The sequence below is a fragment of the Moschus berezovskii genome, chromosome 18 (genome assembly GCF_049115385.1).
Source record: "Moschus berezovskii isolate FMDL1 chromosome 18, NW_MosBer_1.0, whole genome shotgun sequence".
In the NCBI taxonomy this organism is placed as follows: Eukaryota; Metazoa; Chordata; class Mammalia; order Artiodactyla; family Moschidae; genus Moschus; species Moschus berezovskii.
The window spans coordinates 57,048,068-57,074,838 of NC_142477.1; the positions used below are offsets into that span (position 1 = coordinate 57,048,068).

The 26,771-nt window shown below is 40.2% G+C and overlaps 1 protein-coding gene across 2 annotated transcripts in view; it reads left to right on the top strand.

Moving 5' to 3' along the window:
- Nucleotides 1-26,355, top strand: part of RAB3C (RAB3C, member RAS oncogene family) — a 323,991-nt gene extending 297,636 nt beyond the window's left edge. For both annotated transcript variants that reach the window (XM_055422022.2, XM_055422021.2), the window contains exon 5: nucleotides 19,307-26,355. In XM_055422022.2, coding sequence (XP_055277997.1) covers nucleotides 19,307-19,494 — 188 coding nt within the window. In that variant the 3' untranslated portion in view covers nucleotides 19,495-26,355. The remainder of the gene's footprint in view (nucleotides 1-19,306) is intronic.
- The last annotated feature ends 416 nt before the right edge of the window (nucleotides 26,356-26,771 follow it).

Here is a 26,771-nt window from a genome sequence, read left to right on the forward strand (position 1 = left end):
CTTGCCCAAGTATTGATACATAATATCTCTTTTCAAAAAATGCCCAGCTTTATGGAATGTCCTCTAACCAATAAACTGAAAACTCCTTAAGTACTCATTCTGTACTTTATAAGAAACCTCTGGAAATTCCTGATGACTCATTCTATGGGCCTTAAAAATTACACTGAGACAATTACCACTAAGCAACACATCAACTTCTTAGTACTTTTAGAGTATCATTTTAGGGAATCTATAAGAAGGACTACTTAAGGTAGTTCCCTTCTAAATAATGAAAGACTAAGGTATTAGAGAGCATGCTGTCTTCCTTCTTTGTTGTACTGAGAGAGCCACATTAGACTGCTCTGAGACTAGGAATAACAGATGAATTAACTCAAGTCACAAGTAGGCTTCAGAACATTGAAGGGGTCTCACTTCTTTCTCAGAAAATTCAAATCAGGCAAGACCAAGGCACAGAGAGGAGAAAAAACTAGAAGGAATTTGGATCTAGAGAAGGGCTTCTCAAAAACACCAGTGTACAAGCTGCACATCAGGCCAATTAAATTAGGATCTCTCTGATGGGACGCAGTCAACAGTATGGTTTAAAATTTTTATTGAAGTAAACTGACATATAATATTACAAGTATATAACATAATGAGTCAGTATTTGCCTATTGAAAAATGTTCACCACAGTATGTCTAATATCCATCACCACATATAATGACAATTTTTCTTGTGATGAGAACTTAAAAGATTTATTTTCTTAGCAACTTTCAAATATATAATAGAGTATTATTAACTTCAGAGCGACAGGGAAGCCTGGTATGCTTTAGTTCATGGGGTTGTGGAGAACTGGGCATGACTGGGCAACTGAACAACCACCATGCTATACATTACATCTCCGTGATCTATTTTGTAACTGGATATTAGTACCCTTTGACCCCTATCATCCATTCTGCCTGACCCTCCAAGCCCCCACCTCTGATCACCACCCATCTGTTCTCTATATCTATGAGCCAAGTTTTATTTTGGGGGGTTTTGCAGAGGAGGGGTGGTTATTTGCTATTTCTTTGTTTGAGATTCTACATGTGAGATCATATGATATTTATCATTGTTTGACTTACTTCACTTAGCATGATGCCTTCCAAGTCCATCCATGTTGTTGCAAATGGCAAGATTTCATTCTTTATTATGGTTGAATAGTAGTCCATTGTATAAATATGTTCCACATCTTTTTTATACATTCATCCAATGTTGTGTATTTATGTTTCCATATCTTGGTTATTGTAAATAATAATGATGCTATTAACACAGAAACTCATATATGTTTTAAAATTAGTGTTTCCATTTTCTTTTTATAAAACCCAGAAGTGGAGATACTGGATCATGTGGTAGTTCTATTTTTAATTTTTTGAGAAGCCTCCAAACTGTTTTTTATAGTGGCTGCAAAATTTGCATTCCTACCGATAATGCGCAAGGGTTCCCTTTCCTCTACATTTTTGCCGTCACTCATTATTTCATGATTTTTTTTTATGATACCCATTCTAACAGGTGTGAAACACTGTCTCATTATGGTTTTGACTTGCATTTCCCTGATTAGTAATGCTGGGCATTGTTTCATGTGCATGTTGGCCATCTGTGTGTCTTCTTTGGAAAACTGTATATTCCGAAGTAAAACTGTTGCCTTTTCATTTTGTTGATGGTTTCTTTGTTGTAAAGAAGCTTTTGTTTGATGCAGTCTCATTTGTTTCATTTTGCTTTCATTGCCTTAGCTTTTGGAGTTAGATCCAAAAACTCATCACCAAGACCAATGTCAAGGAGCTTACTGCCTGTTTTCTTCTAGAAGTGTTATGGTTTCAGGTCTTTAATCCACTGTGAGTGAATTTTTATTCACTGAACTCACTGAGTTCAGTCGCTCAGTCATGTCCGACTCTTTGCAACCCCGTGAATGGCAGCACGCCAGGCCTCCCTGTCCATTACCAACTCCTGGAGTTCACCCAAACTCATGTCCATCGAGTCGGTGATGCCATCCAGCCATCTCATCCTCTGTTGTCTGCTTCTCCTCCTGCCCTCAATCCCTCCCAGCATCAGGGTCTCTTCTAATGAGTCAGCTCTTCGCATGAGGTGGCCAAACATTGGAGCTTCAGCTTTAGCATCAGTCCTTCCAATGAACACTGAGGACTGGTCTCCTTTAGGATGGACTGCTTGGATATCCTTGCAGTCCAAGGGACTCTCAAGAGTCTTCTCCAGCACCACAGTTCAAAAGCATCAATTCTTCGGCGATCAGCTTTCTTCACAGTCCAACTCTCACATCCATACATGACCACGGGAAAAACCATAGCCTTGACTAGACGGACCTTGGTTGGCAAAGTAATATCTCTGCTTTTTAATAGGCTATCTAGGTTGGTCATAACTTTCCTTCCAAGGAGTAACCGTCTTTTAATTTCATGGCTGCAATCAGCATCTGCAGTGATTTTGGAGCCCCCCAAAATAAAGTCTGACACTGTTTCCACTGTTTCCCCATATATTTGCCATGAAGTGATGGGACCAGATGCCATGATCTTAGTTTTCTGAATGTTGAACCAACTTTTCAAAAGCGAACTTTTTCACTCTCCTCTTTCACTTTCATCAAGAGGCTTTTTAGCTCCTCTTTACTTTCTGCCATAAGGGTGGTGTCATCTGCATATCTGAGGTTTATTGATATTTCTCCCGGCAATCTTGAGTCCAGCTTGTGCTTCTTCCAGCCCAGCGTTCCTCATGATGTACTCTGCATATAAGTTGAATAAGCAGGGTGACAATATACAGCCTTGACGTACTCCTTTTCCTATTTGGAACCAGTCTGTTGTTCCATGTCCAGTTCTAACCATTGCTTCTTGACCTGCATACAGATTTCTCAAGAGGCAGGTCAGATGGTCGGGTATTCCCATCTCTTTCAGAATTTTCCACAGTTGATTGTGATCCACATAGTCAAAGGCTTTGGCATAGTCAATGAAGCAGAAATAGATGTTTTTCTGGAACTCTCTTGCTTTCTCCATGATCCAGCGGATGTTGGCAATTTGATCTCTGGTGCCTCTGCCTTTCCTAAAACCAGCTTGAACATCTGGAAGTTTATGGTTTATGTATTGCTGAAGCCTGGCTTGGAGAATTTTGAGCGTGACTTTACTAGCTTGTGAGATGAGTGCAATTGTGCAGTAGTGAGCATTCTTTGGCATTGCCTTGTTTTGGGATTGGAATGAAAACTGACATTTTCCAGTCCTGTGGCCACTGCTGAGTTTTCCAAATTTGCTGGCATACTGAGTGTAGCACTTTCACAGCATCATCTTTCAGGATTTGAAATAGCTCAACTGGAATTCCATCACCTCCACTAGCTTTGTTCATAGTGAACAAAGGCACACTTGACTTCACATTCCAGGATGTCTGGCTCTAGGTGAGTGATCACACCATTGTGATTCCAGTTTTATTCTTTTGCATGTGGCTTCCAGTGCTATTTATTGAAAGGACTGTCCTTTCCTCACCATATATTCTTGGCTCCTTTACTGTAAACTAATTAACCAAATATACTTAGGCTTATAGCTGGATTATCTGTTGTCTCACTGAGCTAAGTTAATTTTTCTATTGTTTTCTTGTTCTCTGTTTCATTTCTTCTCTGTTACTTCTTTCCTTCTGCTAACTTTTTAATTGATTTGTTCTTAATTTTCTAGTTTTTTAAGGTATACAGTTATGGTTTTTTGTTTCTTAATGTTCCTTTCATGTTTCTTAATATAAGTATTTATTTCTATGAACTTCTTCTTTAGAACTATTTTTGCTGCATCCCGTAAGTTTTGGTAAGTAATGTTTCCCTTTAAATTTGTCTCAAGATGTTTTATTTCCCCTTTAATCTTCTTCTTCGATTCCTTTATTGTTGAAGAAGTATTTAATTTCTATGCATGCATGAATTTTCCATCTTTCCTCTTGTTGATTTCTAGTTTCGTATACCATTGTGTTCCAAGGACATACTTAGTATGATTTTAATCTTGAATTTTCTAAAATTTGTTCTGTGGCCCATCATATGATTGATCCTATAACATATTCCATGTACACCTGAAGGTATACAGTTCACCCTTGAATGACATAAACTGCATCAGTCCATTTAGATGTGAATTTTTTAAATAAATATGTTGAAAATATTTTCGGAGAATTTTAGTCATGTGAAAAAACTCATGGACAAAACACAAAGCCTAGAAATATTGAAAAAATATTTTTTAAAATCAGTTATGTCATAAATGCATAAAATATATGTAAATACTAGTCTGTCATTACATAAGCATATGTGTGCGTGTTAGTTGTTCAGTTGTGTCCGACTCTTTGTGACCCCATGGACTGTAGCCCACCAGGCTCCTCTGTCCATGGGATTCTCTAGGCATGAATATGGAGTGGGTTGCCATTTCCTTCTCCAAGGACTCTTCCCAACCCAGGGATCAAACCCGGGTCTCCTGAATTGTAGGCAGATTCTTTACTGTCTGAGCCACCAGGGAAAACCAACATAGGCATAGGGTGATATTTAATATAAGATTAATAATGTCTTTGTCTTCTTCCTGTTTATAACTTTGCTTTCAAAGTATTACATAACCACACAGTATGCCACCCTCTCTCATAACTGGAGAAACTAGGATTTTAAAAGTGTAACAATATTTCCTGTACTGTATCATGAGAATGACTATATGACTATAATATTGTATGCCATAAACACTGTGTGAGTGTGGCATTCTTGGTGGACAGTTTTCTTTCTTTCAGTATTTTGAATATATCATCTAATTGACTCCTGGACTGACAAGTTTCTGTTGAGAAATCCACCAATAGTTTTATGGGTGTTCCCTTGTCACTTCTCTCTTTTCCCTTTCTGCTTTCAGAATTCTTTGTCTGTGACATCTGACAATTTAATTAAAATGTGTCTGATATCGCCCTTTTGGGGCTTATCTACTAAGGGTACTGGATGTACATTTCTCTCCCCAGATTTGGGAAGTTTTCTGTCATTATTGCTTTAAATATATTTTCTTCTCCTTTCTCTTTCTATAATGTGGATATTGTTTCTTTTGTATCCTATTAAGTGCCACAGACTTCCTTTACTCTTTTTCATTCTTTTTCCCTTTCGCTCCTCTGTCTGGATAATTGTAAATGTTCTGAATTCTACACTATTGATTCTTCCTTTTGTGTGGTTGAGTCTGCTTTTGAGTCCTTATTGAATTCCTTAGTTCATGATATTGTTCTGCTCTAGGATATGTTTTTGAGGTTTATAATTTTTGCTGAACTTCACATTTTGTTCATGAGTTGTTTTCCGAGTTTCATTTAGCTGTTTGCTCCTGTAGTTCACCAAACTTCTTTAAGAAGACTGTTCTAATTTGTCTGACAGTTCATAGATTTACATTTCTTTAGTGTCAGCTATTTGAGGCTTACTAATTTCCTTTGGTGGTGTTGTGTGTACCTGCTTTTTCATGATTCTTCATTCTTCACGTCACTATCTGAACATTCGAGTGAACAGTTTCCTCATGCAAAATTTATAGGTTCTCTCTGGCAGAAGAGTTCACCAGTCAGCTCAGTTTGGGTTTCTGGATGTCTGCTGGCAACACCGTTGGTGTGAAGCTGATGCCCACGCTCTGAGGTTGGGGGGTGGGTGTGTGCCGCAGGCTGAGAATAGTCGGACTGGACTGCTGGCTTGTTTCCCTGCCTAAGCAGGACTACAGCATGCACTCTGTATTTCCCTGGGTTCTCTGACCGTGCTTATTACACAGTTGTCTTGGGTATTATGCTCAGCAGTAGATGGTGCTATGAATTAACTTCCCTGGCACGGTAGGGCAGCAGGACATACCCCAGGGGTGGTACAGCTTATTGTTTAGAAACTGAGTCTGTCCAGACTGTACAGTGAATTTCCTGACCAAATGGGGCCACTTGATTTTACTCTCTGATGTCAGGAAAAGCCTGTCTACGGGCTATGCACTCTGTTTAAGTGCCACTGTAAGCAGGACTTTTAGATAGGCTATACAGCTTCCCTATGCTCTGGTTAGGTACCCTGGTCAGGTGGGCTGAAGGCTACATTCAGCAATGGGTGGGACTATGAATTAGTTTCCCTCCCCCGAAGAAAAAGAATTGGATCCAAGTCTGGTCTTATCTCAAGTCAACCCACATCCCAATTTCCCAAGCTATTCAGGACCATGGCTGGCTTTGCTCCAGGGAAAGTCAATTCTGCTGTCATACTCTCTACTCAGGTGTTGTTGGGCTATGCAGCTTCTGGGTATTCTGGCCAGCCTTTTTAACTTGGCGGCACTGGGAGCTCCATTCAGGAGCGAGCCAGGCTGTGACTCAGCTCTTGCGCCTGGGTGGGGGAAGGCCAGGTTACAGAGCAAGAAGGCTCTCTGAAGACCTGCATCAGGCAGAACCATTCCCTGGTCAGACTGCACCACCATCTTGGCTCCACAGATGAGCAAAGCCACTGGTTGGGGCTGCTACTTGGGTGCTTCAGGTAGGAACTCAGTCTGTCAAGATGCAAGTGCTTGTTGCTGTGAGCCTCTCCCTGCTTCTCCATCACCATCAGATTCCCGGTGGTCAGGCCTTACAGATTTCCTCACTGCCCCTCGTGGGATGATTCTGGAATGGAGGCTCCCAGGAAGCAATCCACATCGGGCGGAAGCTGTGTATTTACCTCAGGCTCTCTTTCCCACTGGGGGAAGTGCAGGCTCTTGGTGCGGTGCCGCCCCAGCCGGGAGAGGAGCAGCGCGGTCGGTGTGGAGCTGCTCTTCTTGCCCTGCTAAAGCGGTCTGTGTTGGCTCTCTGGGGTGCAGGGGTGCTTCAGCCTCCCACATGTTCTAGGATTTTCTCAGTGCTGTTTTGTCACGTGGCCAGTTGTCAGTTGCTCTCCTTGTGAAGGAAATAAGTCAGGAATGACCTATGTCATCATCTTGGTGATACCACTCCAGAAATCTAGATTTTTAAAGGTCAGCTCAAAATAAAATGTTAAGTCTGCACACCAGATATCACATACAGAAGTCTCTGTCTTGAAGAGTAGGTTGGATTGGGAAGGGGGAAAGGATGAGGGGCAGTGACTCAAGGAGATAACTCACATGGGCAAAATTGCAAAGGGTTTATGTTGAGTCTCTGCAGCAGACGGGGAATGGACAAGCTGGGCTGAGTGCAGGGTGCTGGGGGTGTTTTGACCGAGAATGATAAACCACAGCATGGGCAGCTGCTGCATCAGCAAGTTCAGATACTTCTTTCCCTCTCTGTCGTTGTGCTGAGCCTTTCCCACAGGTGAAGTGTGTTAAGCTAATGTCTGGAGAGAGAAGGACCAGGAGGGAACCTCTGCATTGAGCAGGATTTGTCAAAGGCTCAGAATGATCCTTGCATAGTTTCAGCATACTAATAAAACAAGAGAAAAGCTAACATCCAGTTAGGCCTGGCTAAGGGCAAGGAGTCAAAGACTAGCATACTTGCCTTTTATTTTAGCAAAACAAACCTTTGGCTGAACTCCTGTTCTCCAGCTTTGGTCTGCTTTCTGTGGAGCCTTCTTCAGGTAAGTGGGTCAAAATTCTTATCAATTCCTCTGAAGTCTGTCTCCAGGCTGGGGCCCAGCAGGGAATGAACTAATATCATAGCTTGGCCAGGTGCTCAGCAGTCTCAAGTTCTGGCCCAAATGTCACCCACCTGGCAACAGAATGACCCTTCCTTGCTGCTCTGGTTCATTCAGTTCCACAGGAAGGGGAAGACAGTGAAACTGCAACTAGAATCTGGAAACAGAAAGTCTTCTCATTTAGGAGTTTGGAAATAGAAACCTAAGGACAGATCACAGATTTTTAACAATGAGAGATGAAAAGGATTTACTGCACTGTGATTTTTATGGAATGAAAGAACAGTTGCGATTTTTTTTTCCTCTCAAACTGAAGTTGGAAATAGTCATAGTGCCCCAAATGGTGTTGAGGATTTTCCTAGGGGTGAAAAAAGAAAACAATTCCCCAGAATATCTTATGGAAACAAATGATATTTCACAACATGGCATAGCCATTGATGCATAGGAATAACTCATTGCCTATAAGAGTATTTTAAATGCATTAAAGAAAAGGCTGAGAAGGTGGTAGTTAAGTGCTCAATGTTTGAATATTTGAATTGTGATTATTACCACTAATAACTACAAGGGGAACAAGTCTCTTGGGGGTGCTGGGACATTTCAGTACTCTTCAGGTGCCAATGGGGAGCCTGCCTGGAACCCACTACTGTGATGAGCAGTATGCTTTCGGCCTAAAGCTGCCTTGTGTGGGTATCAGTACCAGACTTCCCTGGAACCTGGCACTCACGTGACCTTCAGGGAGCCAAGCAGAGCAGTGCCAGCAGCCAAGCTGAGTGTGCTTCGTGTTCCTCATGTTCACCAGAACGTATTCAGACGTCCTCTACCATAAGCTCTGTCATCTCCACTGAGGCTAGGGCAAAAACAATGACAAATACCTGATTGAAAGGTTTGTGTTGAGCATGAGGTGATATTTTCTGATTGACAGAATCCTCCTCTATGAGTGGAATGGTTTCCCCAGTCGGGCCTGGAGACTCCTTCTGGAGCGATCTCTTACGGAAAACATTCTCATTCATTTAAAACAGTGATTCTTCACCCATATGTATACATATATACTCTCTGTTTTGGATTTCCTCCCCATTTAGGTCACCACTTCCCTAGTGGCTCAGACAGTAAAAGAATCTGCCTATAGTGTGGGAGACTTGGGTTCCATCCGGGGTCGGGAAGATCCCTTGAAGGAAATAGCTACCCACTCCAGTGTTCTTGCCTGGAGAGTCCCATGGACAGAGGAGCCTGGTGGGCTATGGTCCATATAGCTGCAGAGAGTCAGACAGGACTGAGCGACTAACGCTTTCACGCTTCTCAATTTCACTTGGAGCACTCAGCAGAGCTCCCTGAGCTATACCGTAGATTCTTATTAGTTATCTATTTCACTCATAGTGTCAACAGTGGACATATGCCAATCCTAATCTCCCAGTGCATCCCACCACCTTCCCACCGTGGTGTCTATACATTTGTTCTCTATGTCTGTGTCTCTGTTTTGTAAATAAGATCATCTGTACCAAATGGATAAAGCAGTGATAAATATATCATACAGCTTATTGCTGTAATGCGCATACAATGCATTTCACCCATTTACACTGTTCAGTCCAGTGGCTCTTGGTATATTCACAGGGCTGTGCAACCTTTAACACAATCAATTTTCATCACCCCAGGAAGAAACCCCATGCTCATTAGTATTCACCCCCTATTTCTCCTGACTCTCTCTAGTTTTGCCTCTTTTGGACATTACATACAAATGGAATCATGTAATATATAGTCCTTTTGTCCGACTTATTTCACTTAGCATAATGTTTTCAAGGTTGATCTACATTTTGGCCTGTATCAGTATGTTTTATGGCTGAAAGGTATTCCATTATATTCATTTTCCACATTTTATTTATCCACTTATCAGTTGATGGACACTCAGGCTGTTTTCACTTTTTTATTATAACTATTGCTATTCTAAATACTTTTGTGCAAAATTTTTGTGGACATGTTTTCACTTCTCGTGCTAATGTACCTAGAAGTGGAATTGTAGGTTATACAGTAAGTATGCTGAACCATTTGAGAAGCTGTCCGAATGTTTTCCAAAGAGGCTGTGTCATTTTACACTCCCATCAACAGTGTATAAGGATAGTGAATCTTTTATAACAAATTTGTACTCTTTGACCCCCATTTTGCCTATCCCCCAACCCTGCCTCTGGCAACCACTAATCTGTTCTCTGTATCTTTGAGCTTAACCATTTTTAATTCTACATATACACTAGATCATACAGTATTTGTCTTTCTCTGTTTGACTTACTTCACTTAGCATAATGCCTTCAAAGTCTATCCATGTTGTTGCAAATTGCAAGGTTTCATTTTTATATGACTGAATAATATTTTGTTTGTATATACATATACACATATATACACACATATATATCACATTTTAAAAATTCACCCAATCTGTGTACTCTTAGGCGGTTTCCGTGTCTTCAGTTCAGTCACTCAGTCACGTCCAACTCTTTGCAACCCCATGGACTGCAGCACGACAGGCCTCTCTGTCCATCACCAACTCCTTGAGTTTATTCAAACTCATGTCCATCAAGTCAGTGATGTCATCCAACCACCTCATCCTCTGTCATCCCTGTCTCCTCCTGCCCTCAATCTTTCCCAGCATCAGGGTGTTTTCCAATGAGTCAGTTCAGTTCAGTTCAGTCGCTCAGTCGTGTCCGACTCTTTGCGACCCCATGAATCACAGCACGCCAGGCCTCCCTGTCCATCACCAACTCCTGGAGTTCACTCAAACTCATGTCCACAGAGTCGGTAATGCCATCCAGCCATCTCATTCTCTGTCATCCCCTTCTCCTCCCGCCCCCAATCCTTCCCAGCATCAGAGTCTTTTCCAGTGAGTCAACTCGTCGCATGAGGTGGCCAAAATATTGGAGTTTCAGCTTTAGCATCAGTCCCTCCAATGAACACCCAGGATTGATCTCCTTTAGAATGGACTGGTTGGGTCTCCTTGCAGTCCCTTGGACTCTTGAGAGTCCAAGGGACTCTCTTTGACATTACTGGCAAAGTAATGTCTCTGCTTTTTAATATGCTGTCTGGGTTGGTCATAACTTTTCTACCAAGGAGTAAGCATCTTTTAATTTCATGGCTGCAGTCATCATCTGCAGTGATTTTGGAGCCCGAAAAAATAAAGTCTGACACTGTTTCCACTGTTTTCCCATCTATTTTCCATGAAATGATGGGACCGGATGTCATGATCTTTGTTTTCTGAATGTTGAGCTTCAAGCCAACCTTTTCACTCTCCTCTTTCACTTTCATCAAGAGGCTCTTTAGTTCTTCTTCGCTTTCTGCCATAAGGGTGGTGTCATCTGCATATCTGAGGTTATTGATATTTCTCCCGGAAATCTTCCATGTCTTAGCTATTATAAATATAGTTGTGATAAACATGAGGGTGCACATGTGTTTTCCAGTTATTGTTTGTTTTCTTCAGCTAAATAACCTGAAGTGGAATTGCTGGATCATACAGAACTTCTATTTTCAATTTTTTTGGGAATTCCATTCTGTTTTCCACAGTGGCTATAGCAACTTATTCCCATCAACAGTATACTAGCATTCCCTTTTCTCCACATTCTCACTAACATGTATTATTTCTTATGTTTTTGACAACAACCATCCTGACAGGTGTGAGGTGATGTCTGATTGTGGTTTTGATTTTCACTTCCCTGATATTTAGTGATGCTGAGCTTTTTTTTTTTTTTTTGCTATCAGTAATGTATAGGTTGCCTTTTCATTTTGTTGATAGTTTCCTAGAAGCTTTTTAGTTTGATGCAGTCCCACTTGTTTATTTTTGCTTTTGCTGCCTCTACTTTTAGAGTCAGATGTAAAATATCATCACAAAGATTAATTCAAGGCATTTACAGCTCGTATTTCTTCTAACAGTTTTATAGTTTTAGGTCTTACATTCAAATCTTTTATCCAATTTGAGTTAATTGTTGTGTATGGGGTAAGTTAGTGTCTTATTGTCTTCCATCTGATTGTCCAGATTTTTCAGTACCACTTTTTAAACAGACTGTCCTTTCTTCATTATATATTTTTGGCTTCTTTGTTGTAAATTATTCAACCACACATACATGGCTTTATTCCTGAGCTTTCTTTTCCACTGATCTGTGTGTCTATTTTTATGTCACAAAATAGTGTTTTGATTACTATATGTGCTTAGTTGCTCAGTCATGTCTAACTCTTTGTGACCCTAAAGGGCTGTAGCTCCTCTGCCCATGGGATTTTTCAGGCAAGAATACTGGAGTGGGTTGCCATTTCCTTCTCCAGGGGATCTTCCCAACCAAGGGACTGAACCCGGGTCTCCTGCATTGCAGGCAGATTCTTTACCACTGAGCTGTCAGGAAAGCTCCCTTTGATTCCTATAGCTTTGTAATATATTACTAGTTTGAAATCAGGTAGTATGTTGCCGTTAGCTTTGTTCTTGCTTAAGACTGCTTTGATTATTTTGGGGAATGTTTTGTAATTTTATTAAAATTTAGGATTGCTTTTTCTATTTCTGTGAAAAGTGCCATTGGAATTTTGATAGGGATTTTCACCAGGTCTGTAGATTCCTTTGGGTAACATGGACATTTTAACAATATTCTTCCAATCTATGAAGATCTTTCCATTTATTTGTATCTTCAGATTTTTCCTGTTAGTGTCTTGCAGTTTTATTCATTGGTGTCTTGCAGATAAGTATACTTATCTTTCACCATCTTGGTTGAATTTATTCCTAGGTATTTTATTCTTTTTTAATGTAACTGTAACTGGGATTTTAAATTTTTTTCTGATAATGTTATTAATGAATAGAAAACAAAACAGATTTTTATATACTGATTTTGTATCCTGCAACTTTACTGCATTTGTTTATTCTACAGTTTTGTGATAGAGTCTTTAAGGTTTTCTGTATTTACTATGTCATCTGCAAGTAGTAACAGTTTTACTCCTTCCTTTCCCAATTTGGATGTCTTTTATTTCCTTTTCTTTCCTGATTTCTCTGGCTAAAACTTCCACTGCCATCCTGAACCAAAGTGGCAAGAGATGGTATTTCCGTCTTGTTCCTGATCCTGCAGGAAAACTTTCAGCTTTTTGCCACTGAGTATGCTGTTAGCTATGGGGTGGGCATATATGGCCTTTATTATGTTGAAGTACAGTCCTTCTATATCCACTTTGTGAGTTTTATCATAAATGGATGTTGGATTATGTTAAATGCTTTTTCTGTAACTATTAATATAATTATGATTTTTATCCTTCATTTTGTTCATATGTATATCCTGTTGACTGATAGCAGATGCTGAATCATCCTTGCATCCCTGGAATATATCCCACTTGATCATGGTATATAATTCTTTCAATGTATTGAACTTGGTTTGCTAATATTTTGTTGAGGATATTTTACATCTATGTTCTTTAGAGATACTGGCCTGTAATTTTCTTGTTGTATCCTTGTCTCATTTTGGTATCTGGGTAATACTGACCTCATAAAATAAAGCATTAGAAATGTTAGTATTAATTCTTCTTTAAGCATTTGATAGAATGCACCAGTGAAGCCATCTGATCCTGAGCTTTTGTTTGTTGAAAGGTTTTTGATGACTTATTCAATTTCCTTACTAGTGTTTATTCTGTTCAGACTGTTTCTTCATGTTTGAGTCCTGGGAAATTGTATGTTTCTAGGAATTTATTCATTTCCTCTAGTTGTTGGTATATAATTGTTCATGGCAGTCTCTTACGATCCTTTGTGTTTCTCTGCTAATGGCTTCTCTTTCATTTCTGGCTTGAGTCCTCTCTTTTTTTCTTGGAGAGTCTAGCTATAGGTTTGTCATTTTTGCTTATCTTTTCCAAGAATCAGCTCTTACTTTTTTGTTTGTTTCTATTTGATTTATTTCCACTCTGATCTTTGTCAATTCTCTCCTTCTGCTACCTTTGAGATTTGTTCGTTCGCTCTTTTTCTAGTTCCCTGAGCTATTGAGATTATGATTCTTCTTGTATTCTTAGATTCTTAGACATTTATTGCTTTTTTTTTAATTTTGGTAAAACATGGTAAGCTTTATCTTAAAGCGTACAGTTTAGCATGTATCCACTTCATTGTGCCACAGATTGCCAGAGTGCAGTTCATTGTGCAAAAGTGAAACTCTATACCTGTTATGTGACATCTGTTTTTCCCTCCCTGAGCCTCTGGTCCTTCACTCTGTCCCTCCGAATCTGACTACTTTGTATTTTTTTGTCACTAGTTTATTATACATGGCATAATTTCAAGATTCATACATGTTGTAGCATGTGTCAGAATTTAAGACTTAACATTAGTCCATTGTATGTATATAGCACATTTTGTTTACTCATTCATCAGCTGATAAATACTTGGGTTAGCCACCACGTTTTGGCTGCTGTAAATGATGCTGTAATGAACATGGGTGTAGAGAGGCTAGTGACTCTTAACCTTTCATGTGCATAAGAAACCACCTAAGGAGCCTTTTAAAATTCGTGTCATGGCATCTGGTCCCATCACTTCATGGGAAATAGATGGGGAAACAGTGGAAACCGTGTCAGACTTTATTTTTTTGGGCTCCAAAATCACTGCGGATGCTGATTGCAGCCATGAAGTTAAAAGACGCTTACTCCTTGGAAGGAAAGTTATGACCAACCTAGACAGCATATTAAAAAGCAGAGACATTACTTTGCCAACAAAGGTCCGTCTAGTCAAGGCTATGGTTTTTCCCATGGTCATGTATGGATGTGAGAGTTGGACTGTGAAGAAAGCTGATCGCCGAAGAATTGATGCTTTTGAACTGTGGTGCTGGAGAAGACTCTTGAGAGTCCCTTGGACTGCAAGGAGATCCAACCAGTCCATTCTAGAGGAGATCAATCCTGGGTGTTCATTGGAAGGACTGATGCTAAAGCTGAAACTGCAATACTTTGGCCACCTCATGCGATGAGTTGACTCACTGGAAAAGACTCTGATGCTGGGAGCGATTGGGGGCGGGAGGAGATGGGGACGACAGAGAATGAGATGGCTGGATGGCATCACCAGCTCTATGGACATGAGTTTGGATAAACTCTGGGAGTTGGTGATGGACAGGGAGGCCTGGCGTGCTGTGATTCATGGGGTCGCAAAGAGTCGGACACGACTGAGCGACTGAACTGAACTGAAGGTCCTTTTCCTTACAACTCCAGTTTAGTATGTCTGAGGTGAAGTTTAAAAATTTTTAAGTACTTCAGGTGATTCTATTGTAGGTAGACCTCTAGTGGTACGAAATCAGGATAACATCCTTTGGACAGTAGAGTGAAAGCTGGTTTGTACCACCTCTCTGCTTCCTTGCCCTGGGACAACATTAAATGCACCCAACATTTGCATTATAGAGGTCCCAGAAGAAGAGAAAGGGCCTGAGAAAATATTCAAAGAAATTATGGCTGAAAACTTCCCTAATGAGGGAAAGGAAACAATGAAAAGGAAAGTCACCCAAGTCCAGGAAGTACAGAGTCTCCCACATAAGATAAATCCAAGGAGGAACACGGTGAGACACATATTAATCAAACTGACAAAAATTAAATACAGAGAGAAAATATACAAGCAACACGGGAAAAGCAACAAATGACACACAAGGAAATCCCCGTAAGGTTATCTGCTGATTTTATACAGCTCAATATATGTACTGAACCATAGGCTCATCCAACTTGAGAACAGTGCTGTCTGTGCCAGAGAGGAATCAGAATGGATGATTAGTATCTGTGGTTAACTGAAAGTGTCCACTGATTTGCTGATGAAAACATATGTGCTGTAATTATTAATACTGAATGATGTAGTCTGAGGGACAGATGTCCATAGCTGTAGGCTTAACCAGTAACCTATTTATTGGGAGATCTCTGTCACCCTTCAAAATTAGCTTGCAGTGTGACCTTGGGCTACTTATTTGATCTGCTGAACCACTGTCCTACTTAATAAATTGGAAATGATCTTCAAAGTTTTATGAAAAAGACTGTTTCCTAAGGATCACTGGCTGAAGTGCTGGCTCTCCAATGATTGTGTGTATGGATGGGGGGTTAAATATTTCTAAGAACAAGGGCATGTTGCTATTGCTGAAGTTGAAAAGTGAAAGTGTTAGTTGCTCAGTCATGTCCGACTCTGCAACCCCATGGATTGTAGCCTCTAGGGTCCTCTGTCCATGGAATTCTGCAGGCAAGATTACTGGAGCGAGAAGCCATTCCCTTCTCCAGAGGATCTTCCTGACCCAGGGATCAAACCCGAGTGTCCTGCATTGCAGGCAGATTCCTTACCGTCTGAACCACCATAGTTGAAGTATGGTACATTGAGAGGTAATGGCCAGAAAATCTAACAAGGATTCAATGGAAAAATAAAGGCTGAAATGTTAAGGATTTATTCCACAAGCTTTCAACACCATGGACACACAGAGGCGTGGGGTGTAGTCTAACACAAAGTTGCCTGGATGAAGATACTGATTCCCCTGGAGGGAAAATTATTTATTGCACAGTAGACTTGCTTTGTTCCCAGGTGGCACAGTGGTAAAGAATCTGCCTGCCAGTGCAGAAGATGCAAGAACAGTGGGTTCAATCCCTGCCTCAGGAAGATCCCCTGGAGAAGAAAAATGGGAGCCCACTCCAATATTCTTGCCAAAAAACTCCCATGGACAGAGGAGCCTGGCAGGTTGCATCCATGGAGGCGCAAGAGTCAGACATGACCTAGCAACTAAACAACAAAACTGCTTTGCCCTGAATCCAAATAACTATATGTTAAAATAATGATGTTGATTTTTATCCTGAATATCTCATTTTATGACAAACAGCTCATGTGGTCAGTGAGAGCAGGCCTAATTTCCAGAACCTTTGAGATATTTCTCTATAGACATACAGCTGTCTTGATGGCTACCTTGATGAACCTTCAGTTCAGTTCAGTCGCTCAGTCGTGTCCGACTCTTTGTGACCCCATGAATCACAGCACGCCAGGCCTCCCTGTCCATCACCAACTCCCGGAGTTCACTCAAACTCATGTCCATCGAGATGGTGATGCCATCCAACCATCTCATTCTCTGTTGTCCCCGTCTCCTCCCGCCCCCAATCCCTCCCAGCATCAGAGTCTTTTCCAGTGAGTCAGCTCTAACCTTAGGCAGCATAAAATACCAGAGTATCTTTGGGATCATTAAGAAAAGATGTTTCACTTGGTTCACTGGGAGTGTTAAATCTAACTATTTAAATTGATGAAAGTCTGTTATATCAGTATAGAACTTCCGATTCTACTGGAACCAAATGATAGCCTCTGCAGAGTATCTGAAAGTGCTGGCAAAAGTTCTTGTTTAGTTCAAATGCCCGCTGTGCCATTACTGGCTGGTAAAGTAAATGTCTGAGCAAAGTATTCAGCCATTTTGTGCCTCCATTGCCTTCCTGATAATTTGGAGAAAATACTGGCACCTACCTCATGTATAAAACGTATAAAGTGCTTTAAATACTACCTGTTCTACAGTAACTACCCAAAATAGTTTGTTACTCTTAATGAGAGTATTCTTTAATTACATAATTATTATATGATATAATTATAGCATTTTCTGGTTTTCTTGGCACTTTTACGTATATTTTCTCATTGGAGCTTAATGAGAGACAAATATCATAAATAAGGATCATAAGAATAAAAACATGACTTTCTCAGTAAATACTGCTCCTGTGGCCAAATCCTCCCTCTCACCATAGGATGGTACCTCCTCCTCCAGCCACGCTGGATAAATGGAGGGCTATTATTACGTGGTGGTCTGTCCCTGGCGTTGCAGGTGACAGCCACTGAGAGCACTCTGGCTGTTGGGACGGAGGGTCGTTTTACTCACCTCAGGCTGTACAACAGCAGTAGTATGCATCTCAAAGCCCAGATTAAAAGAATCACAGTTGGCAAAGGTTTTTCATGGATTACTGTTTGTTTTACAATGGCCACATCTTTTATGATACCCTTCAATTTCAGTGCTTTCTCCCAATCGTGCTAACCAATAAAAGACATGTCATAGAAGAGAGAAAATTAAAACCTTTGGAGAAAAGAAATTCTGTACATTGGTACAAATTACCCTCCTGTTAAAACTGAGAAAATCCCCACAAGGATGCAGATAGTTCTGACATCTAGGCAAGTGAGGATTTAAGCAATCATTTTTTTCCAAAATCTGGATCACACTGTTGAAAGGTGAATCAGCTAGCCCGATAGACTGCAAATGTTAGAGAATTCTTGTTAAGCCAGATAGCATTTTCTGTAAAGAAATGCAGAATTTAAGAGAGCTACATAAACACTATCTGGAGAGACAAATGAAAGGGAAATAAAAGCCAGAAAGGGCTTGAAATATTCACTTCTATTTTATAAAATCTGTGTTAACTCATGAGGTTCCTTCAGCGCAAATCCTGTGGTTACTCACATTTTAACAACAGACTACACAGTAACTGGAGAAATTCAAGTTCAGACATAGTCATTGATCTTAACCAAATCAAAAATTTTCATAAAAATTGCTTGTTGTTGTGTATCTTCAATAGTGCTTAAGAAAATAAGTATTTCTAGGTTGTAAGAGCAGTTTTGACACAGATGCAAAATATTAATCTGTTTTTTCTCATTTGGCCTCAGGAGCTGGGATGAAATCACATGATTTAATCACTCTGAATCCATGTGGTTCCTCGGAGATAGGGCCAGATGTAACCAGAAGGATTTATAGGGTGTAAAATTCAGAATGGATTAGGAAAGCATTTCTGTGTTCAGCCCAATACATCCTAAATCAACATCCCCTGAATGGACCAGAGCAATCTCTGGCTGACCTAGTGGGGCGGTTGTCATGGCAACTGACTGGCACGCTCAGCCAGTGGAATGTGACTGCAAACAATGGGGTGATACGATTGCGCACAGAGCAGAGTACTGAGGCTGCTTCTGCCCAGGTAGTGATGCATCAGCAGAAGCGTGAACCTCTCACGGCATTTTTGTACCATCTCGCACTTCTGGCAGCTCATTTGAATTCATCGTATCCGTTCCCAGATATTGGTAAAAACACTGCTGACAGATAACAGAAGCTCTGGAAAATCAGCATCAGTAGCTAGATGCAGTAGCATACAAAGCCCTGGAGCGCTGTTAGGCTAACACCACTTAAATTTCCTAAAGGAGGCTGAAGCACACTTAAGGTAAATCCAGTGATTCTTTAGTGCCACCATGTGTCCAGTGAAATACTGGGAATCTACCAAAGGCCTACCCTCAAATGCTTCACTAGGACAGACATGGAAAAAGGGCCACACTGTGTTGGTGTTTGGGAGTCCCTTTCACAGCAGAATATGAACATGAAGTCTTCTAAGCCTCAAATTAATGAAAAAATAAAAATAACTTTGGTAGAATCCGAAATGAGGAAAGAAAAAAAAAGCCAAATAACCCCCCGTCTTAGAAAAGATTAGAAGAAGCTACATGGTGATCTGGGGGTTGGGGGAAGGATGGCATGGACTCAATGCTGAGGAGTCTTCATGTTACTATTACCAACTCTTGCCAAGGTATTTTTTTTTGTTGAGAGAAGAATAAGATGCAACTATCACTAATTCCACTTTGTACTGTTGTTCCTGGTTCATGGATAGCAATATGTTCACATGACACCTCACACCTATCTCTCACCTAAACCACATCCACCAGTCACTGCCAGCCTCCCATGACCACGTCCCATTTAATTTCAGCACACATAGGAAATGATCAAGCTGTGTTTGTGTCTCTCTTCCAGGATTTGAATTTTTTGAAACAAGTGCCAAGGATAACATTAATGTCAAGCAGACATTTGAGCGTCTCGTGGATATCATCTGTGACAAGATGTCCGAGAGCCTGGAGACGGATCCAGCCATCACTGCCGCAAAGCAGAACACAAGACTCAAGGAAACCCCTCCTCCACCGCAGCCCAACTGTGGCTGTTAGTGTCCCCCGTACAGGCAGCTCCAGAGGGGTTGGTTGCTAAAAACAGCATTTATAAATGATTGATTAGCCTTCATTTATACTGCCTAATAACTATTTGAGGGAAATCTTTGATGTCAGTGGCTCGAACATGCATTCAATTCTGGGGAGATTCCCTGTGTTAATATGTGGCAAATATGTGATCTTAACTTTGTAAGGACTATCCATCTATAAACATCTGGTATTTGCATGTGATTTGTTATTGTCTTTTAGGCTCTTTTTTGTTTCAGATTTCTTAGATTAAGCTACTGCTGGGACTTCTGATTATAATTTCATACAACTGACTTGTGCCATGGGTTCAAATTATGCGATTCACTTGTAGGAATGATAACCAAGAATTTGGTTGTGTGTGTGGTATGGGCAGGGGATGATCTTAGGAGACCTTATTTGCTTTACTCTCAATTGAAATATCAAGTGGAAATATTACTCATGATTAGGGAGACTGTTGTGAGCCTGGTTGGTTTATGGTTCAGGTTTCTATCTTTCAATGTTATTAATAACTGAGAAGATCACTGACTATAAAGAAACTATTCTTTAAGGCCCTTGCAAATTTCCTAAGAGATGAATATTGACCTGACTGGAACTAGACTTCAACAGTAGTTTTAGTTGGGATGTTTAAAAAAGGAATTCCTAGCCCAGGACTGCTCCACCCAACATTCTAAATATTTGAGGGCACTGACAGACTGAAGTATCTGTTGAATGTGTTATATCAAGCATCTTAATCCAGAATGATAAGTGTAGGATTCCAAGGCCTGAGTTTCCCCCATGGCATATACCACCACAACTTTCTGGAACCATCATCTATCCTTGGAACAGAGGTTAAGTTGAAGCTTGTTAGAGTCTCTCTTCCCATAGGATGTAGACTTGCTTCCCAAACCACTGCCTTCTGCTCACACCTACCCAGGTTTTTTTTTTCCTGGTTAGAAGTCATTTAAGCAGTATCTCCACGGTTCTCAGGTTGAAGAAAAGCAACCATCATCTCTAATCTTTTTAACTCCAAGTATTTACACTTTTAAGGTATATCCCAATATGTAAGCCTTTATCCATGCTTAAGGGACTCAGAGGCCACTCTTTGGAGCTGAGGATTACAGAAATATCTTAGGATGCCATAAGCAAATTGAGAAGAGAAAGGAAATCATTTTCCTAAATTTCTCGAGGACCTTATACAGTGAACAAGCAAACCAATCCCACCGGCGAGTCTAAATGAGCACAAAAAGAGATATAGTATCTGTATCACTACCCAGCATTGTTCACAGCTAAGAAGGCACACAATGGCATATTTGTAAGGACAGTTCTGTTAGGGGAACGTTCCTCCTCTTTTGGTGATCATGTTAAACATTGTTTTCTCTTTGAAAAAATAGAGAAACTTCCCAAAAATGTTGAGTGCAAGATTTTTAAGCCAAGATATTTATAGGGAAAGATGCATATATCTAAAGAGGTCTCTGGAGAATAAAATGCCTGCAAGTCAGGGAAGTAGATCACAAATATTACTAGTAAGTTAGAAGATGATAATTACAGGAGAAAGCATTTGGGATCTCTTAAGCATGTCCACATTTTTATTATGTCTCATCTTCTTAGCTTAAAATCTACTAATTGGCAGTAAGTTTTCACTTTGGCACTCTGCAGGGTAGGCTTTAGTGAAGACACGACATTAATGCTTTATTAGATTTTAACAGGGCAAACCAGCTTCAAAAATCACAGAAATTAAACTGAAGGGAAGCGAGGGAAGGTGGGAGCCATCAAGGCGAATTTGTTTGCAACAGAAGCCTGTTTGCATGATATTGTAATATTTCTATAACCTAGACTAACACGGCCATGTTAAACAATACAGCTGTTAAGCTGACTTTTCCAGTTTAACGTGAAGCAACAGAACCAGGAACACCTTCCCATCCACTCTTAGCCCTGATCTCACATACATTCATACAGATGTCAAGGACCTCAATATACTAAATAGGATGTCTCAGATGGCCTTTTCAGAAGGCCCTTGATATGTGTAATATTGTAAAATCGAAAGCAAAATCAGAGGGTAGAAAATTGGAAAGGAAGTTGAGTTTTACCCTCCTGTACACACTTTTCCCAAAGAGCTAATTTCTGTTGGAATTAATTGGCCCCCGAACCAGAAGACCTAACCCAAGTACCCACGTACACAGTATCAAACATACCAAAGTTGTGCTGCTTTATGACAGTCAGGGGAGCTTCACACAACAAATAGTCCAGGTGTCAGTGCGAGGAACACTCAATAATTTCTGCTTCCCAGACCTTAGTGGAAACAGAGCCTTCCTAATTGATTTGAGGGTCAGTCTGAAGCTCTCACCCTGGTATGAATTTCACCAAGTAGAAGCTTCCAGAAAGGATTGAGCACCAATGCTCCTGCTATATAAAGCACATGGAAAGAGAAAAATCCTCTGTTCCTAATCTCATCAAGAGATCTTGGCTGTAAAATCAAATTTGGCAGAAAAAGAACCAGTCCAGGATTAACTGAGTAAACTTCTATTGGCATCAAGCTGTATTACATATAAGTTATAACACTAGTTCCAAGGTTTTTCAGCCTTCTGGCCATCACGCACATGAATGTATATAAACACACATGCATACAATACCTCCCATATTCTCTCCATCTGCCAACAGCCTGAATAACCAGAGATCATTTTTTACTAATTGCCTAACTAAATCTGTATTCAAAAGCACAAAGACATCTTACAAAGTGTTAGAGTGTAGACAACCATCTTTTAGCCTCGATGCAGTTCAATTAGTGTTTCAAGTACGAATTTGTCTTCCACTGCCACTCATCTCATCACCCCATCTCTTTGATTACTTTTATAATCAAATCTTGATTGTTTTGAGCAGATATTTCCAAGAGCTTTGGTTTGGGGACTTCCTTTCTGTTCTAAATGTAAATGAAAAATCAGACTGGAAATTATTTATAGTCATTTATGGAGTGGATCTGCATTTTAGCTTCTGGGGATGTGAGTAAATATAGAAGGTACATGGAACTTGAGTCCTAAGATGGCAGTTTACAAGTCAGCATTGTATGTCCGAGCTCCTAAGAAGAACTGCTTTAAGTCAGTGAATTAATTCATTGTCACTGCCCTCCCTGAACAGCTTCCACTGCCTTGAACTTCTAACCTCCTCCTTAGGTTCCCTTAAAATCATTACCCCCCGTTGCCTAATAAATAAGTGCCAAGATTTTTATTTGGAAAGGGAACTATGATGATGCCTTTGGCTACAGAGAAAGCTGCAGCAGTGTTACATTAAATGCGAACTATAAATTCTATTAAAGTACAACCCCAATTATATAAAATATCTATATTAGCCACAAACAAATATCTATTTCAGCTACTTAACTCTTATCCAGATTAATTATAGTTCTTTGGCTCAGCACAGTGGTTATCTTTCAGGAACCAACTTAAACTTCCAATTTTAACTATGTCTATGCTGACAATACTTTCAGGGATGCTTCTGTTTAAGAAAAACACGCATCTACTGTTAACTTCCATGAAACAACATTCATTTCAGAGCATGGTAGCTGGTAATCGGGGCTCATCGTGATGTGTTTTATCTGATGTGAATCTTCTTGCTTGGTGAGGATGCGCTGTGCCATTTTTCAGTCAACCACGTGGAATGTGTGGGACTATATTGAAAATGTATCCAGACTCTCCCAAGCTGTACCAAGGCAGAGGCAGCAGCTGCATATGAAAAACTAATCTAAGTCTTAAAGTCATGACTAAAACCCTTCCAACCAAAAAGTGTTTAACCATTTTCATATGCTATTGGAATGCTCCATCAGGAAGTTTTGGTGGGGTATACTTGGGAGGTGGTCTGTCTGTCTGAAGAAGCCTGTCTTTCTAAATGACAGTGTGCATGACTAGCAGCTAGAACTCTTTGATCCTTTATGTGGGTACTTGGTGTGTCGTGTCGGAGTGCCGTGTGAGCAACCAGGCCCATGTGGCCTTTCTAATCACCCCCTGGAAGTGCAGCCTCTCCAACTCTGCTTGGCTTTGTCCATTTGAGTAAACTACTTGTGCTTTAGGGGTCTGCCAGTAAAGTGGTGAAGTCTTTCTGATGAGCTGAACCAATAGGGTCAGCTTTTTAGAGTCCTTTATATTTTAGGTAGCTTTTGATCAAAGCCAATCAAAGATGTAAACCTGTTTTATATTTTGAAACAAACTGGGAAAACGTAGATAAAAGATGAAGCTTATAACCAGGGGGAAAAAAAGTCTTGATTATCTCTACATTGCACCTATGGGGTTCCAGATTCCAAAAACACAGTGTCCCGGGGCGGGGGGGGGTGGGGGGGCGTGCAAAAACACGCCTGGAGAATTTATTTAAAACATATCCACCTATTGTTACTTCATAAATAAATATTTTTGGTTTCTTAAAAATCTTTACAGGAATGCTTGACACGCTAATCAAATATTTCCCTTAAATGGATTAAGCTATTTACATTTGGGCCACAAGAGTGTTGCGCCTCCCAGAACATACACACTCAAACACACTTTTCTATGAAGAAGTTCCATCTATGGTGCTTTCTCAGTGCCAGGGAAAAGGAAGCTTTACTATGCTCCAGCTGGAACTGGCATTTTCTTTAAAAAGTTCTACAAAATAGATTCTTCACACTGACTAGATTTGTATGTCTGTGCATAGAACTAATTTCCATTAAAAGGAGAGGATAGAGAGGATATAGTTTGCAAATGTTCTAGGGAAAAGAAATTACTGCAAAGTCTTTGTCCAAGTTTGAGTATTAAAATCAGACCATTGAGACAGTGGACAAACGGAGCTTTTCACTTAGAGTTCTCTTTTCTAGTTCCTGATTTTTTATCGTTTTAATTTTTTCAAGCACTACCCCCACAGAATGACAGGACCAAGAACGGGAAATGAGACTTAAGTTTCACCACTTACCTCCCACTGATACGTTTACTGTACTGTAACTGTAACCAGTCGTCACTTGCTGAAATGAGGCTGGGGCATGGCAGGGGGTTACCTGTGTATTTTGTTCACCTGTGTTCATACTTTCCTTCATTGTGGACAACTGAGAGTTGGCTGTGGCTTTATTTCTTAATAGAAATATTTCCATGTTTATGTTGTTTGGCACTAAAGGTTGCTTAGGTTCATGAACGCTGTTCCTAAAGATGCAGATGGTACGTGAGCCAGAGACACCTGGCCTTTCAGGGACGTGAGCGAGCTTACATCTGCCTAGTGGTTCCATACTCCTCATAAAAGTGAAGTCTGGGGGTTGTTTGCTGTCTTGGTATGATGGTTTTCCATACATTTTCTCATCATCCCTAGGATATGTGCTGAATGAAAACTTCCTGTTAATTCCTGTTAATATATTGTTAATGTCAGACGTGATGTGATACCGTTGACCTGTCCAAATGTACAACTATTTAATGGTGTTTGTGGAACTGAAATGTCTTAAATGTTGCATGAAATATGTTGTAAAAAATAGATTTGTTTTCTATTTTTCAACACCTCAGAATTGAGGGTTCATGGGCCAATAAGTGCAATATTTAATGACTTACTCAGTGTATATAAACTAGTATGAAAGAGTGAATTATAATGAATGTGTGAGATGCTTTGATGACTGTTTGACTTGCTCAAATTATTTCTTGTAGCTGTATTTGTCTAGTGGTGCAATTTATACAGTAAATACCTTATTGGTGTCATGTGAAACTCTTCTGTGCCTACTTCAGAGTATGTTTTATTCCTAATTAAGACCAAACATTTAGTATCTGCGAATATATGTCAAGTTTGCCTTTTAGAATTGTGGGTTTTATTTTCAAGACAGAATGGCTGTTAGTTTATTTTAAATAGGTGTTCCCTTCTTTAGTTACAAATTCTCCTGAAGCCTTTTATAAGAGGTTAATTTAGAAACCTAAGAAAAAATATGCACATAAGTCATTTTTATTTTTCTCTGAAATGTTGATCCCATGTCTGTCTACTAAGAATTTTCACTCATATTTGTGTGTATATTTTATTGTTAACCCAGTATTTTGTTTGCAAATTTCACACTGTCAGTCCTGGGAACTCTAAGATATTGATTTCTTTTTATGTTATTGTTATATTCACTTTCAATTCTCAATTGTCCACACTGATAATATAAGAGAAACAAGTCAAAACCCTTAAATCATTTTGGTATATCTTCATAAACTCATATATTCATCCTCAAACCCCCTTGATTAGCCTCACAGTTTTGGTCTACAACTTCACTGAGATAGAAAATCAAGAAGTTAGGCCAGATTGCAGGATCACCAAAAATTGTGTTTATAAATATGAAGTTTCAAGTAGGACAACTCTCTTAAACTCCTATTTGCCATTTCGATTCTTAAGGCAAAGCACTCATTTTAATATTGTGGTTTGCTTTTTCATTTAGTTAGAGTAAACCATAATACCCTTGGGATGAAAAGTTACATTTTTCACTAAAAATGATGAAGGGCAGTTGGTTTTAGATGACCATGACCCTTGGTACATCATAGAAAGCCTTCAGTTCTCTCTATGGCAGTTGCCTGAAACTGACATGTGAAGATGTGCCAATCACATAAAATGGCTTTGGGTCACCACCAGTGATATGTGGCCCTATTTTACATGTGCTAGATAAAATTTTGTTCACACCCACTGACGAAATAGAGGTGGGTGGAACAGGGAGATTAGAGATGACTTTGTGCCAAATTAAAAAAAGAAAATATAAGCAGGTAGCCAACATGAGAATGATAATTTAAGGGTGTGTTGAAATGTTTACTGATCAGTAGTTACCAAACAGCACTAGCTCAGTGCTGGGGGAATCAATCATGGAAGAGGTATGGCGCTGGCCCCTAATGAGCTTACTGACTGAAGGCCAGGACATAATCTAAATGCTACATTATGTCAGGATATAGGAACGCAGAGAATGGGAGACTTATGAAGACAGGAGCAGTCAGGAATGGCTCCACTGAAGAGGTGAGACGTGACAAGAGAATTAGAGGAGACCGTGCCAGGCAAATGAACGGGAAAGCTCACAGCCTGCTCCCTTGAATGGAAGGGCGACAGGGCTAGCAGCTAGAGATCATTGTTTTTCTCCGGAGAACCAGCCTGGCCTTCAGAAACCCCACAGCTTGCCCCAGTTTGGCTCTGTTTTTGTCCCCATGAGGAAGATGAGCTGTAGCATCATCATATTCCTTGGTGCTGCTGAGCAGCCCTAGACTCGTTCCAAAACAGGCTGATTTGAAGCTCATTAGAACCCCTGATTTAGATGTTTTGCCCATGCA